The sequence below is a fragment of the Phyllostomus discolor genome, chromosome 9, assembly GCF_004126475.2.
Source record: "Phyllostomus discolor isolate MPI-MPIP mPhyDis1 chromosome 9, mPhyDis1.pri.v3, whole genome shotgun sequence".
NCBI classification, from domain to species: Eukaryota; Metazoa; Chordata; class Mammalia; order Chiroptera; family Phyllostomidae; genus Phyllostomus; species Phyllostomus discolor.
The window spans coordinates 96,644,578-96,660,724 of NC_040911.2; the positions used below are offsets into that span (position 1 = coordinate 96,644,578).

General features: G+C 60.3%; 1 protein-coding gene across 2 annotated transcripts in view; it reads right to left on the reverse strand.

Annotated features, from left to right (window-relative positions):
- Positions 1-5,237: 5,237 nt before the first annotated feature.
- The window catches only part of PREX1 (phosphatidylinositol-3,4,5-trisphosphate dependent Rac exchange factor 1), a 171,442-nt gene continuing 160,532 nt past the window's right edge, over positions 5,238-16,147 (reverse strand). Inside the window, exons 32-40 of one of the 2 annotated variants that reach the window (XM_036009946.1) lie at positions 15,885-16,105; positions 13,330-13,429; positions 11,404-11,547; positions 11,195-11,304; positions 9,522-9,593; positions 8,313-8,485; positions 7,858-7,960; positions 7,535-7,602; positions 5,238-6,116 (exon numbers count right to left, since the gene is read on the reverse strand). In XM_036009946.1, the coding sequence (XP_035865839.1) occupies positions 6,074-6,116; positions 7,535-7,602; positions 7,858-7,960; positions 8,313-8,485; positions 9,522-9,593; positions 11,195-11,304; positions 11,404-11,547; positions 13,330-13,429; positions 15,885-16,105 (1,034 nt within the window). In that variant the 3' untranslated portion in view covers positions 5,238-6,073. Of the gene's footprint in view, positions 6,117-7,534; positions 7,603-7,857; positions 7,961-8,312; positions 8,486-9,521; positions 9,594-11,189; positions 11,305-11,403; positions 11,548-13,329; positions 13,430-15,884; positions 16,106-16,147 lie in introns of both variants that reach the window. The other variant, XM_028523978.2, reaches the window with a different exon arrangement.

A 16,147-nucleotide genomic window follows, 5' to 3' on the forward strand; every position in this document is an offset into this window, starting at 1 on the left:
ACATGCTACGTTCCTGTGTGTCTAGTGGCTTTTTGGGTCACCTTCCCACAGAGAATAAACTCCATGAACACTTCGCTAATGTGACTTAGGCCCTAGAATGGGGCCTGGCACCCAGTGGGTCCTCAATAAATATTTGTTAAATGATGCCAGGGAGGGCCCAAGCAGGTTGTCGAGCCAGACCTGGAATCACACATGGGTTTCTGCAACCTCTTGCCTGTCGGAATGCTGGACGAGGTCACAGAATGCTGGCCAGGGTGTGTCCCCTAGCCCACAGTGGCTTTGCATCATCGCTGTGCCCTCCTGCCGAATCAGGCCCAGTGCCGGGTGATTCAGACCCAGGCTGATGGAAGAACGCCCTTGCTGGACATTTGCTCCACCGTGACTTTCGACAAGGGATCAGAGGCCCCAGTGAGGATGCCGGAGAGGGAGGCAGATTGAACAGAAAGGCTACCCGGGAGGCTAGGTCAGGGCCAGGACCGTCAGGGCCCAGCCAGGCGGGGGCGGCGGGGGGACACGACAGGGGGCTTTCTAAAACCTGAAGATGAGACCCACACAAACCCCTGCCATGAGGGACAGCTGTATATGGACCAGACTCCTCCCACAGGGTCTCCCACTGGCTGACGCGTTCCACTCAAGTCAGCTGGCATTGAGCACATACTATACACCAGCTGCCATGCTGGAGATTCAGGGTGCGGCTGCAAGCAGGCAGGCGCCCCCCCCCCGTCATGGAACACGCAGTCCGGAGCAGCACATGCAAAGACCACGAGGCAGCGCCCACGACAGGAAGGCAGCCAAGTCCTTTTGTTAGTGCGGCGAACTCTTCAACCCTTCCCCTCCTCCGCCCCCGTTCCTGCCCAGTCCTGGGACCAAAGCCAGATTCTCCCATGCTGCAGCTGGGCAGAGTCCATGAAATCCAGTGGCCACCACGCGTCCCCTTTGCTCTGTGTCAGGTTGCTGCCACAGACCTGGAACCGGTTGCCTGGGGGCCGGCATTTCTGAGCTCTGTGGCCATGGGTGGGTCACTTAAACTACCCACACATTTTCCCCTCTGTAACATAGGGACCTCAGTAGTGCCCACCTCGAAGGACTGGTAAGAGGATCCCACGGTATGATGCCTTTAAGCCACTGGCGAGGTGTGCCGTAGACACTACGTGCTCACCACAGGAAGGATTCTGAACGTTGCTTTTGGCCCCTCAGACAAGTCCGGGAGAGGCCCAGCCAGCCAGGGCATGAGAAGTCCTTTTCGAGGAATTGAGCCGTGTGCCTTCTCATTATATAGATGGGGGAACTGAGGCTCAGAGACGGGCAGGCCCTTGCCCAAGGTCACACAGCACACCAGGGACTCTAACATGGACCCTGCTGCTCAGTCAGGCTCATCCTTACAGCGCACTCCTGACTAACCTCGACCCTCCAGGGTACTAGTGTCCAGAGAGGGGCAGCTGTTGGCTGTGATTTCTGACCAACCTCCCCTCAAAGCCCCAAAGCTCCAGAGACTTAACAATGCTCCCCAGTTGCACAGGCCAGGCAGGATATCCTGGTGCACAGCGCCACCTGGTGGCCAGTGTTTCCCTGCAGGTGGTGGTGTCCCGGCCAGGTGGGGCTGGGCATGTGAATAGTTGTGGGTTCCAGGTCATAGCCTTCAAGCATCTCACTTTACAAGGGTCTTTCACATTTTTCTCATATGTCCAACTGCAAGGGGAGGAAAAAGAAAGAGGGAGAAAAACACAAAAGGAAAAAAGGAAAGATTGCTCACATACTTTATGGGACAAAAAATACATACATAAAAGCTAGAAAAAAAGAAAATGGAGGGGGAGATAAAAATAATCAAGAGAGATAAAGACAAATGAAAAAATAGAGACAATATAAATGCCAAGTCAGGCTGAGCCCAGCCTAGAAGGGCAGGGGCCAGAGCCCACCGTCTAGACAATCCCAGGCCCTCCAGGCCGCCTTGTCCCAGATGTGGGCACTTGGGAGCCAGTGTTGGGGTTGGATGCTGATAGGCAGGACCTGGCAGGACCTGGGGCCAGATAACCTCAACCTCTGGGCACTTTGAGATCCCTGGCGCCACCTGCTGGATGGACAGGGCACCATGTTTATCCCCTGGAACTTAAACTGGGGGCCCTGGAGACTGTTGGCCCCCAGCAACACAGCCAGGTGGGTGTAACTCTCCATTTCTCAGAGAAGCAAACCATGGCTCCTAGAGAGATGGGGATTTCCTGGGAGATGGCCACTCAGCAAGTGCAGAAGCCTTGCAGTACAGGGGACAAGTGAGGGTCTCTGACTTCAAAGGTCTTGGTCCACACCACCCCGCCCCCCCTGCCCTGAACAGCCCAGCCTAGCCCTGGAGCAAAGCCAAGCACAGAGCAATGCGATCAGAGGTGCAAGCTTCAGCTGCTTGACAGCGGAAGAAACAGGCTCAGACCTGGACCCAGCTGTCTGTCATCGGGGGCGGGCAGAGAACCGAAGGTCTGAGACCCATCGGCTGCAGGGTTTTTCCAGCCCTTGATGTGCTCCATCGGCCAGGACAGCAACTCCCGGCCACCAGGTCCTCCCTCAGCCAACATCACTGTGGCAACTCCAGAGCTGAGGACCTGGACTGCCAGGAGGCCAGCTCTGGCCACACTTGCTGGGGCCGGGCCATCCCAGAGCCAGCAGGTCAGGTTAAGGACTGTGCTGGGCCAGGCAAAGCAATGGGGCACCGGAGAGCTGGTGCCCTGCCCACAGGCTGCGGCCACTTCTCAGGTCTGGCCGACAGGTGGCCAGCCGGGAACAGGGTCCATTATGACCAGAGCTCCTGAATTCCCAAGAAAAACCAAACGTCAGAATGTGGAAGTGAAGTCTGTTGGTTTTTAAATGTAAATGTCTAGTTCAACATTGTAGAAACACCGTATCAGGGGGAAAAAAAATCCATCGATGTCCACAGCCCAGCCGTCAGCCTGCCAGTCTGAGGCCTCTCGTCTCCTGTGACGTACCCTGCTCCTGCTCTGTTGTGTAGCGGGGACAAAGGCCCTCCCTGCACAGGGAGGCTTTCGCCCCCGTGCTGCAGAGGCGGCTGTCAGAACTGTGACCTGCTCTAGGCCACGGAGACCCCACTGCTCAGGTCCAAACCAAAGCTGCCTCAGTCCGTCCCTCCATCACCACAGAACTCGCTTTTCTCTTTGTGGGTCCCCAGGGTCCAGGACAGGCAGAAACCACTGCTTCCTGTAACAGCGTCTGCCTGAAAGAAGGCATCCAATCCTCCCTGTGGGCCCCAAATACAGACTGAGGTGACGGCCCCTCCCTTAGAGTGACTCTTCTGGATCCAAAACTGGCCTCGGATAATTCCAAATAATCAGTCCGCCACTGTGCCAGAACCCCACCAGGGTTCACCAATGCCGATCACAGAGTTGAGGCTTTGAAACCCACCATGGAAAGACACCAGGCTCTCTCTGGGAGAGACCTAGTCTGGCCTAGCGAGGATGAGCCCTGGCCCAGGCTAGGTCGGGAAGAAAAGAGACGAAAAGAGAATGGGCTCTAGTCTCAAATGGCAGGACTGATGTGAGCATCAGGAGGGCCCCAAGGGTGGCCACAACCGGGGGTGCCTTTAAGAGCAGGGTGTTTTCATAGATGTCAGTGTGCCCCAAAGTGTGGCAAAGGAGGGAAAGAAAAGGAGGAGGGAAGAGGGAAAAGGAGGAAAAGGCGAGAGGGGCTGGGCAGGGTGGGAGGGGGAGGCAGGCATGGGGCAGCTTAGCAACCCTGCGAGATCGCCCTGCCTGGGCAGATGAACCCAGCAGCTTCATAAAGGTGTGGCCCCAGGCAGGGGAGAGCCAGCTCACAGTGCTCAGTGGTTTGCACGCTCAGGGTCTGCGCCAGCATGTGTTCTGATTGGCCAGTTTGCAGTCAACATGGATTCTGATTGGACAAGGACCAGTCCCACCGGTGCTGAGTATTCAGAACTCCATTCCAGCCCGGATCCCAGATCCCCGATCCCAGACCTAAATGGGTCTTGTAGGTTGGGACAGAGGATGGCTCAGTGACTTCCCTTGGATCTACCCTGACGCCCGGGCACACGTAAGACCAGGAGCTCTGGCATGACACCCAGGAGGGGAGGGGGGTGGGGATCACCCCAGGAAAAGTCACATGCTCTACCATCACAGTGAAACGGGAGGTCAGAATCCAAAGCAAAGGGGAGATACAATACGAAGACCCTTCTTTTCCTGGCACACCGGAGGCACAGACCTGCGGGGTGGTCTCGGGGGTGCTCCCCACCCACTCCTCTGCAAGGAAGAATGCACACCGTCCCTGTTCCTACAGGAGGACACTGAGGCTCAGAGGGGCAACATCACGGACGAGGGGTCAGCGTCTCAACGACCCTCCGTACGCGTCTTCGAGGTCTCGATTCGTCCCAGCATGAGGCCGACCACACCACCCCCATGCCACCAGGGTCGGTGGCCAAGGAACCACAGATCAAGATATTTGTATTATAAACTGACTTTTAATAATAATAAAAAATCTATCGTGAATCTGATGAGCAGAATCTGTACACGTGAACGTAAACCAGTGCACGAAGCCTCGCCCTCGGGGGCCCCTCCCCGCTGCCCCGCGGGGCTGAGGCGGGTGCTCGTGGGTCCCTGGCTCGCGGCGTCCGGCGACAAGCCCGCCTCTCGCTGTCCAGCGCTCGGGCAGGCGGCCCCTGGAGGCCACGGGGCCGACACACTGGTGGGGCTCCAGGAAACCCACACTGTCTCATCCCCGGCCAAGGGCGGGGAGACATCCCCCCTCTTCTGCCTCGGCTGTGACCGTTCCCTGCTGGAGACCAGGAGCTGGAGGGGACAAACTGTGGAGGGGGAGTCCCCGTGCCCAGACGGTGGGCAGGCTGGCTTCCTGTGTCTCTAGCTGGCTGAGGATTCCTGAATGCCCGGCTGGGAGCTAACGCCAAAAAAAAATAAATTACAGAAGCCGCCACCCGGGGTTTCCCAGGGGCCCTCCTACCTGCAGGACACACACCTGTGTGGGATGGCCTCTCACAGGTGCTCACCCCTCCAGTCCTGGCCCGGCGGCCTCCCGAACCCTCACAGCCAGCCAGACGGTCGGAGAGCGAAGTGACTCGTCCTAACACTGACCGGCGGCCGGGGAACCGGGGGCTGGGGGGTGTGGGTGGGGGGGAACCAAAATTCATACCTATAAGCAATACCTTCTGACCTTAATATTTAGAAAGATGAAATACTGACGTTTTTTGAATTTTCAATAATTTAGTCTTTTTTTTTTTTTTAGTAGAACTGGGAAAAGTTGTCAATACTACCTTATGTTGTTGGTCCCCTGTTAGACAATACACCTTTCTTTGAAATTTAAAATGTCAAAGATATAATCACACAACCTGGAAAAAAAAAGTCTCCACACCTCCACCGACAACATGAAACTCCAAAATAAGCCATAGAGACTTTCCGCCATATAAATAAAGTCGGAGCAAATCTCGCACCCAGGGCCGATGGCTCCAGTCCCGTGGCAGTGCTGTCGGAGGCCGGTGTGGCTTTCGCGCGTCCTCTCCGCGGCGACCAGTTTTCCGCCCTGTCCCTCTGTCCTTCCTGGCCGAGCCCCGCTTGCTTTCCCGAGCGCACCGAGCAGGTTAGTGCGGGGCTGGGGTGAGTCCGGAGCTGTGGTGAGGAGGTGGCGGAGACGCGCGGGGCGCCTGGAGTGTCGACTCGAAGGAAACCGGGGTTCCGAAAGTGCACGATGAGCCGTCCCGAGGGCGCTGCTGCCTGCGGGCCTCCGGCCGCAGCACCCGCCCGTGACCTCCCCTGTGTCCCGGGGACTGAGGGGCAGGGGCCCTGGCCCCGGGTGCCCCCTGAGCTCCGTGGGTCCCCGGCACCCCTCGGGTTTCTGGCAGAAGTGTGGAGAGCGTGCGGGCCCCGGGCCACTCAGCCGGCTCCTCCGAGAGCTGGAGAGCTGGGGACACCGTCTGTCCTGTCCTCGCTCTGTCCTTGAGAGGGGCAACGAGAGGCTGGGCAGAGCCTGGAGCAGTCCAGACTGACCCACGTCCTCCCGAGTCCCGGCTCCAGAGGCCGCGGCCAAGCACCAGGCATCTTGGCGGTGCTCAGAGGTCTCCATCCACCGGCGGCTGGCAGAGGCGGTAGAGCCTGGTGGGCGGAGGGGAGGAGGTGAGGAGGGGCCGGGGAGGGCCAGGGCCTGTTACCAACACTACCTCCACGTTTATCCAACAGGTAATCCGCGCCCGGAAACCAAACTCAGCAGGTGTTTTTAAAATGCCGAGGGACAAATACACACACTGCCCACACTCCCCCCCCCGCTACCGAGTCCCCTCCCCACAGCCGGTCTCCGCCCCCTGCAGACGGCCGAGGCTCCAGACACGCCAGTCTGCGTGCCAGCGTGAGGCTGCGTGTGTGGGTGCGTGTTCACACGTGCGGGGTATGTGCGTTTTTCCACGCTAATGGTGGCAAACTAGTCACCGCGCTGTAGCCCCTGAGTGTTTCCACTCGGCATGAATCTCGGGGCCCTGCCTGCGCACACAGGGAGCTGCCTTGGTTTTGTAAAGTCTGCACTGGAAGGGCACTGAGCTTCGTCAAGTGAGGAGGAGCCGTGCATGGGGTCCAGCAGGAGAAGCAGATCTGCTGTGGGGGGAAGGGGGGCAGGGGGGCTGGAAACGAGTGGCCGCAGTGACAGAGACAAGACACAGCAGTAAGGCGGCACCGGGGTTAGAACTCGGCCCCCACTCCTGGAGGGCCTGGGTTCAGAACCCCAGCTCTGCCGGTCACCCGCTGTGTGGCCTCAGGCAAAATACTGAACCTCTCTGTGCCTCAGTGGCCCCGACTGCCAACTGGGGATGCTACTGGTATCTTGCTCACAGGGTTACTGTTACAGTTAATGCGGGTAAAGAGATGGAAACAGAGCCTGGAGTGGGGTGAGTCAACATACAAAAGTATCCAAAAACAAAAAAAAAAAAGAGAGTAAAAGAAAGCAAGGAAAAACTGGTGACACACGACAAGGTCTGCGTGGGAGCTGCTGCGGGCACCAGCGCCACCTCCTGGCTGTGACAATGTCCTGTGCTCACGGGAGAGCTGAGGGAGGGCATGTGGGAACTCTGTACCACTTTTGTAACTTCCTGTGAGTCTATTTCAAAATAAAGTCATTTAAAAATCACGGGCAGATGCTGACAACAATCTGGGGCGGTGGGGATGGAGAGGGCCGGGCCGAAATCCGCGTGGAGAGACAACGGGTCGTGAGGACCGCAAGTGGCCGGTGGAGGGAGGGCCCCCGGGCGGCAGGGCAGCCAAGAAAGGGCAGTGCGGCACAGTGGGCATCGCCCCGAATCCTCGCCCCTGGCCCATGCGGGGGCCTTGAGTCATCTTCCCAAAGAGGGAGTTCTCCTGAGGAGTACAGAACTAAGCGCATTTGTTTCTTCACAAGGCGGGACCCCCGTAAATGAGGGGTGAAGCCCCATATGGCTGCCGGGGCGTCTGCCTGGGGTGAGGCCAGGAGTTTGATGCCAGCCCAGGTCCTGGTCTTCCCGGAGGGGAGGAGAAGGGGGAGTACTCACCGCGGTGCACCCTGGGGCATCTGATCCTTGACCCGCAGGTTCTTGGCCAGAATCTCCACCCTGGGGCCCTGGGAAGAAAGACCCGTGAGGCCGGGGCCTGCCTCTGCATGGAGTTCCCGGCACTTGAGCAGACGTGTGTGGGGCCGGTGGGTGGGCTGGGGAGACGGTGGGTAATGGGCCCCAGAGGGGGAAATCCCAGGTCCCCTCCAGATGGGGAAAAGGGCCACATGTGGGGCTGATCACCCCGTCCCTGACGGCCACCCCTGCCCCCAGCCCAGGATGCCAGGGCCAGGGCGCCCTGCAGCCCTGCGTGGCCGCCCCACCTGCTTCCGCATGATGTCCGTGGCCTGCATGATGCACTTGGGGAGCAGCCCATGGCTCCGCGCCAGGATGGCTGCCTGCTCTAGGGACACACTCAGGGTGCTCCTGCAAGGGAGGGGCGAGGGGGGCAGCAGGTGAGACAGGAACCGGCCACCACCCCGACCCTCACAGCCTGGCAGGCCCTTGGCCTTATATCCTCTTGTCCCCTCATATCCTCCAGTCCCCGAGTGAGCCCCTGCCTCAGAGCCGGGAACCGCACCTGTCCCCACACAACTGCCAGGCTCACTCCTCACTTCCAGGGGTCTTCTCTCCAAGAGCAACTCCCACCCCCACCCACTGGCCAGCCGCAGAAAGCCAGCATTGGCTCACTGCCTGCATCCCTCCAACGAGTCAGCAATAGCAGCAGGCTCCCCGCCTCTGGTCTCTGTGGCCCCCCAGGGCCCGGCTCCGAGCTCACCTCTGCATGCCGGTGCCGCACATGGCGATCTGGCAAGCCCCCAAGCGGTAGCAGAGCTCGGAGGAGATGGGGACGAGGCCAGCACCCAAGCTCCCAGGGGCACCGGGTTTGGGGTGGACGAAGGACTTCATGAGACGACAGAGCTCGTCCAGGGCGTTGATGGGACGTATCAGCTGTGAGACACGCACACATGCCCAGATGGTTGGTGGGGACCCCCACCCGGCCTGCCACCCCATCCACTCCCTCCCATCCAGCTCAGCTACTGCAGCTGTCCCCCACCCTGCTCACCGGGGGCTACAGCCCAATTAACCTTCCCCGAGCCCTGCTCAAGGACCATCTGTGGCTCCCCACTGCCCCACAAGCTGGCATTCAGTGTTCACGATTTCAGGCCTAACCTTCCGGTCTCATTCGCTTCACCTGTCCAGGTGTGCCCCCCAAACAGCCTGAATGACGTGCCCTCTCCTGTCCTCCCCGAACTGTCACCCCAGCTCAAGCCGCACCTCCCAGAAGGGCCCTCCTCCTGCCCAGCTTTCCTCAGTGGCCCTGCAGAGGCATAACATGCTGGTGGCCAAGTCTTTCTGTGGCATCTTCACATTCTGCCAACCAGACTACGAGCCCCCAGTGGGCCGTGCCCTCCGCTTCCCTCTGAGCCCCCAGCCTCACAGTCCCCAGGCCAGCACCCCCAGGCCGCTGTCAAACCCCAGGCCCGCCTGAGCCTGGGAAGTGGGTGACGCCTGGGGCACGTGCCCGTGGAGAGCCAACCGTGACACTCAGCAACACGGGCCCTGGAGAGCCAGGTCTCTCCCCTTCGCAAGGAAAGCTGGAAGCCTCCAGTGCATGGGAAATCTTTTGATTTGTAACTGCTGGCAGTGACTGAAACCAGCAAACAGGCAGACCCCTCCGAGGCCACAGCTGGTCGGAGAAACGCTGTGATGAACAAGGGGGTGAGGGAGGCACAGGGGAGAGGGTGCCAGCGGAAAGAAGCCACCTGGCAATTCCAACACAGAGGTGGGGAAGCAGCTGGAACTCCTAGGATGGGGAGGGAGCTATCCCAGGAGACTACCTGGAGGAGGGACCACAGAGGGCTCCAGGCGGCTCTGCCAGGATTCTGGCTGGGATGTGACCCCGAACCCTAACAGCTGAGTCTTGACCCGAGAGCCCTGAACCCTGCCTGAGCTCCACAGCAGGGTGACGTAAGGGTGGACACACCTGGTCGATCTTCACCGCCGTGGTGCTGGCGTCCGTGGGCAGGTTAGACCGCTCCAGGTAAAATGCTCTGAGAGAAGATGATGTGGGTTGGGGTGGGGGGCACCATGGCCACCGTGCATGCAGCCCCCACCTACTGCGGCTGCAGCCCATCGTCCCCCCAGCAGCCCCCAGAAAGAAACCGCTGAGAGCGCCCAGCACGGCTCTCCACGCCCACAGCCCCCCACCCCCGCTCCTCCAACAGCCCCAGGGGCAGCAAGGAGGGGCCTCCCAGGCACCCCTCAAATGCCTCCGCTCCCCGACGGCCTGTCCTGGTCAGGCGATCAGCACCTGACAGCCCCTTGTCCCGAGTGCCTGACTCCGAACACTCTCACCACTCGGCGCTCAGCCTCCCTGGTTTACTGATCATCACCCCCAGAGCAGGGCTCAGCTCGCCCGCTTTCTCTGTACAGGGCCAGGCAGTCAGCATTTTGGGCTGCATGGACCAGTCCCCACCGAGGCCCCGCTCCGCTGGGCCGCTGCAGCACGAGAGCGGCTGGGGACGATCCACACGTGAGTGAACGTGGCAGTGTGCTGATAAAACTTTATCGACAAAACGGGGTGGTGGCGACAACTGCTGCTCTAGGGTCTGTGGTCCACGAGAAAGGCTCCAGCCCTGAGGCCGGTGTGGCCCAGGCGCTTGGGCAGCCTCCTGCAAACCAGAAGTCTGTGGGTCCGAGTCCCGGCCAGGGCATGAGCCCACGCTGCAGGTTCGGTCCTCAGGGTGCGCGCAAAAGGCAACCAAGCGATGTTTTTTCTGTCACATCAATGTTTCCCTCTCTTCCCCCCTTCCCTCCCCCTCTTGAAATCGTTTCTCCCTCAAAAAAAATTTTCTTAAAGAAGAGGCTTCATCAGCCACTGCTGACCCCCAGGCAAGCCCCCGGCACACAGCCTGGCCCACGGGCGCTGAGTGAGAGGAGGGACGGATGAAGGGGTGGAGATGCCGTGTTTTAAATGCCCCACGAGTGGCGTGCAACAAACTGCTGGCGTCGGTCGGCCAAGGAGACACCCATTTTAGTGACAAAGCTGGACGCTGGCCCCGAGCCTTCCGCCTCCCACTCCCAAGGCCCCGACCCCGCAAAGCCCTTACCTAGCCCCTGGAACTCGGTTCATGGTTCATGGAGGGAAAAGGGGAGGAGAAGGGGAGGGCCGGGGGAAGGAAGGGGGAAGGGGAGCTGCTTCCCCTTCCTCCTGACCAGCGTGGCCCCTGCTCCCTCTGCTACTCTCAGGGGGTCTCTGCCCAGTAAGGGCCAAGACCCCTTACTCACAGGCTTCAGAACCCCACCCGGCTCCCACCCCCACGTAAAATGAGACAGGCAGCTCCCCTCGGCCGGAAGGATCTGTTTTGAAGAAGCCAAACAGACCCAGGTCCGAGCTCAGTTCAGCCACCATCTAACTGCGTGACCTTGGGCAAGCCGAGCACGTGCCCTGGGCCTCGGTTTCCTCATCTGTAAGGCGGTTTAGAACGGCCCGCCGTGGCCACGGAGAGAGTCTGACGACCACGTGCAGGCAGAGGGCCGGCACTCAGCAGGCGCGCAGGAGAAGGCATCCGCCCACTCCCACGCCGGGGGCCTGTCTGCTGTCCTCCGCGCTGACACCCAGTCCCCGCCTGCAGCCCCGGCGGATGGATACCTGAGCTTGCGGTAATACTGCTGGACCTTCTCCAGGGACTGGGCGTTGATCTCCTGCTGCAAATCCTCCGCCGCCTGGCTGCCTGGCGGAGGCGGCCCCTCCAGGTTCTCCAGAGCTGTGACGGGAGAAGAGGGAGGGCAGGGGGTGGGGTCAGGAGCGCTCGGAGCCCGGGCCGTCCCCCGCCCGCGGGCCCCGCTCCGCACCCCACACTCACCCTTTGTGAAGAGCACGGTGTGCAGCCTCAGGCTGGCCCCGCTCTCCAGGCGGGAGGGCAGCTTGGAGAAGTGGTAGCTGTCGAGGTAGAAGACGACCTTCAGCGCCTGCCGGCTGCCCTCGATGTGGTAGAAGACATTGGTGTCTGCGGGGGCACAGGGCGGGGCGGGTCACCACCAGGCCCAGGTTAGGGCGGCTGCAGACCATCCCTCACGCCTCCACTGGGGCGTCCTGGGACCTCCCTATTCTCCCCACCCCAGAAGGGTTGCCCCACGTTCAGGGGGGCATCCTGGGTCGTCCCTGTCTGCCCACGCCAGAGCGGTGGCCTCAGACCTCCCTGCCCTGGCACACTCAGAAGAGCAGCCTCTGACCCCCTCTTCTCGCCTCTTTCACCAGGTCCCAGGTCCCACTGCTTCATTCTCAGACCTGACGCTGACCCTGCCCAGCTCGGGGGGTGTCCGTGCTTGTCTTCGGGCCTCACCAGAGCTCCCCGGACCCCTCGCCTGGCAGCCCAGGGCCCCCCCTGCCACACGCTGCCCTCAGACGGGACCTGAGTTTATTCACACCCACAGGGAAGAGCTTGCAGCAGGCGCGGCACCAGCACCCCATCCGGCACCCAGGGCAGACATCACTAATCGATCACCAGCTCTCCCTAAGCCCCACTCGGCCTATTGCTAGGCGGTCACTGACCATCGACTCCAACTACTGTCCCTTCCAGAAACAAACCTACGGTCCCTTCGGAGTCTCAACAGGGTGACATCACGCCTGAGGAGGGAAAACTGGTTCTTGAGGGGATGTCAAAAAATTTTACTCTTTTTGTATACAAAGCACAGATACATGTATAAACAGATATGTAATACCTCCATGGTATTAACATTTCGTGGAGGTGCAGCAATTAGGGGAAAATCTATTTAAACAGACTCGCTACGGAGGTGGTGGTTTTACAAGTCGGGCACTACTGATTGCGAGCCCTGGTCCTCAGACGAGTCCGCACAGACCTGCGGGCTCTACCTCCGGAGTTTCAGGTTCGGGTCTGGGGTGGAGCCCGTGGGCTCGCCTTCTAACAGGGACCGCACTGGGAGAACCATGGCTCCAGAGCCCAGCCCAGCGGTCCTCGGTCCGGGCTGTCCATCCAAGTCACCGGGAAAGCTGTGCTAGCACCCCAGTGCCCAGGATCCCCCCCCAGGGAGTGGCCCCGACACTCCAGGGCTGGGAGGAGACCAGGGCACGGGTATCCTTGCAGAGCTGGGGGAGTGCCGTACAGCCAGGGTGGGTGGAGGCCCGCTGGGCTCACCTGTGGGCTCCAGGGGGGCAGGGACTGTGGCCGTATTGCTCCACTGCCCTGTCCCGGAACCACAAACTGGGCCAGACATGTATTGTGTGCTCATAATTGTGGACGTGTGGATGGGACAGAGACGGGATGGATGTTGGACAGATGGAGAAGGGAGGGATGTGTGGATGGATGGAGAAGAGGTGGGTGTGTGGACGGACGGAGAAGGGGTGCATGTTGGACAGACGGAGAAGGGGGGATGGGCACTCAGATGGATGAGTGGGCGGGTGAACAAGAGGACAAACCACGGCAGGGTTGAAGGAGAATGAAGAGGAATAAGAAAGGGAGAAAGGAAAAAACTTACAATGATGCTATAAATCCTTAGAAAATCTTAACAAGTCTTCAACCCAATAATGGATATCTTTAGAAATTTTAACAAGAACTGGGTACTGGCTATTCCCTTTTAAAAGCTTTTGGAGACAACTGGGTTCACACGAAGAGGCCCTCTTTTTCTATGTATGTTGGGAGTGTGGGGCTTGAAAGCACTGGGTCCCGGGTCAACCTTGGGCAGCTGGCCAGTGGCAGGAGAGCCCCCAAAGCAGTTCCTCCCACCCCAGAACCCCAACTCTCGTGGTGGGGATGGGAGGAGTCACTCACTGGCCACGTAGTTCTCGTCCAGCTGCTTGAAGGAGAAGGTGACGCTGTCCAGCTCGGACAGGGTCACCCAGATGTCCTCCAGCATGGTCCGTTCCTCCTTCTGCAGGAGGAAGACAGGGTGCAGGGGTCTCAGGTGCCACCCGAGCCCCAGGGTCTCATGCACAGATGCTGCGACTCAGCTCTGGTCGGCACCGCAGGCTGAGGGCGCGCAGGCGTGGGGCCTGTGCTGGGCTCTCCGGGGCTGGGTGTGAGCTGGTGTGTGCCAGTCCTGCAGCTCCAGGGCCGGAACCCAGCCTGCTCTGACATGCGGGGTGGCCCTCCTACCCGGCCCACCCACAATCCCGCTCAGCCATCTCAACCCAACAAGCCCAGAGCAGGCCTTGTTCTCCTCCTCACCCCTCCCCGCCAGTTGGCCCCATCTCACAAAGCACACACCAGCATCCGTCCAGCAGCCCAAGCCCCAAACCTTTGTCCTGAAGGACTTCTTGACCCCTCTCTCCCCTCGTGCCATACGCAGCCCATCACCAAGTCCTGATGGGTTGACCTCCAAAGCGTACCCCATGTCCATCCACCCCTTCAACCTCCTCACCACCCCCAACACAAGACCCCGTCCTCTCTCCAGGAGGACCACCCCAGCCTCTTCACAGTCTCCCTGTGCCACCCTTCCCCCTGAGCGAAGGGCAGCCAGGGATAAACCAAGGATGTGGAGAGGGCAGGGCCGCCTAGGGGCTGTCAAGCCTAGAGTCAGACCCTGGGGGTCCCCCGTGACCACAGGCTATCTTTGAGAAACTTAACTCAATTACATCCTGCACCTGCTGCAAGCCTCCATCCAGACTCCCCCTCTGCTCCCAGAGTAATGTCCCGGGCCCTGCAGACGTGGCCCCGCTGACCTCGTCCCCCACCCCCTCTGGCCGCACTGGTCTCTGTCCGGCGGCACCTGTGCACAAGCTGGTCCCTCTGCCCAGCACTCCCTTCCTCAGACCATTCACCTGGCGGGCTGTCCTGGTGTTCGGGTCTCGGCTCAAATGTCACCTCTCTGTCACAGCCTCAAGAGAGGTCCTCTCTGACCACTTCAATCCAAAGAAGCTCAACCACCTTCCAAGCCTTCTGCATAACTCCCCTCTTGCCATCTATTCTCCCTCTTCCTTCCTTCCTTCCTTCCTTTCCTTTCTTTCCTTCTTTCCTTCTTCCCAACCTGCTTCCCCCACTAAAACGGGAGCCTCAGACACCCAGCACCCAGCTCAGAGCCTGGCATGGCGTGGTGAGTGGTGATTAATGCGCTGGGCCCCGGGGGTCCCATCTGAGGATGGAGGGTAAGGGCTGGGTGTTCCTGGCTGCCTTTCCAGGTACTTTGCAGGAAGCAGGTGAGAACAGATCTCCAGCCAGACAGCGCCCGTGTGCAAAAGTGGCCAGCAGGGGGTGCACCAAGGCCATGCTCTCCTAAGAGCCAGCAGCGCTGGCTTTGACCCTGCCTGGGAACATGTATAGCAGGCTCGGAGCCATAGGGGTGGGGAGCTCCAGCCTGTGCACACGGGGTGCAGGAGCCAACAGTCCGGAGCAATGATGCAGGCTTTATTTCTGGGGACATCAGCTCTGGGACCCAGCACCCCTGAATGATGAGTCCTGGGTTCTGCCTCCTAGGAGCCAGCAGATGGCCCTGCCCTGAGCCCTGAGAGTGGTGGGACAGAGGGAGCAGGGTAAAGGGGATGCAGAGGGCGCAGGGCCGCCTAGGGGTTCGTGGGCCTGGAGTCAGGCTCCCAGAGTCCAAACGCAGCTGCCCAGGCCTCAGGGTGTCGGTGGTAAAAAAAAAAAAAAAAAAAAACCCCACAGGGCCACCTGGTCCTTCCTCAGCCACTGCCTCGAGGCCTTTGCACCTGCTGTTCTCTGGGCCTGAAAGCCTCCTCGAAACAGCCTCAGGGCTTGCTCCCTCCCCGTTTCATTCCTAGGGCAGAAGTTACCCTCTCGGTGAGGCCCTCGTTGGCTGCCTTACTGCAACTTTCAACTGCCACCCCACCCCTTCCTGTCCCCTTTCCTGCTTGACTTTTCTCCGTGGCCCTTATCACTACCTTATCACTATATACGGGGGTTTCTCAGGTGTGACACCACTGACATTCAGGGCCAGGTAACTGGGGGAGGGGGCAGGGGGAACTCTGCTGTGCATTGTACGACACCTGGCAGCATCCCCAGTCACTACTCACTAGACACCAGTAGGTCCTCCTCTCCCCTCATCTGTCGTGACAACCGGAAATGACCACCAGACCTGGCCAAGTGGCCCCTGGGAGGTAAGACTGCCCTGGCTGGGGGCTGCTGGTCCACCCCACTTGTTTCACTCCACTCACTGGCGCACCCCCCCTCTCACACACACACTAGGATTTAGGACCCCGGAGAACAACGACCCTGCTTTGCCCGCAGCTGGATCCCCAGCACCTGTAACGGTGGCACACAGTAGGTGCTCGATAAACAGCTGCCGAGCACACGAGGAGAGTCCGAGTGAGTGGGCGGGAGCTCTCCTGCCTGGGCTCCCAGCGCCCCCCATCCTTCTCCCCCGCACTCACCACTGCGGCCGGGGACAGCAGGGACTGGCAGTGCAGCAGGACGCCGTTGGCCGCCACCTGCTCCAGCCACTTGCGGCTGGCGTCCCGGCTGCTCTCCTCGTACTCCCCGTTGTTGTTGTAGCGGTAGCTGAGGGCTGCCAGCAGCTGCTCGGAGAAGGTGCACACGGCAGCCACCAGGGCCTGGCAGAAGATGGTGTCCCTCCGCAGCTGCAGCTCGGTGTCTGGGGGGTGGGAAGGGGCTCACTGGGCAGGTGGCTCCCACG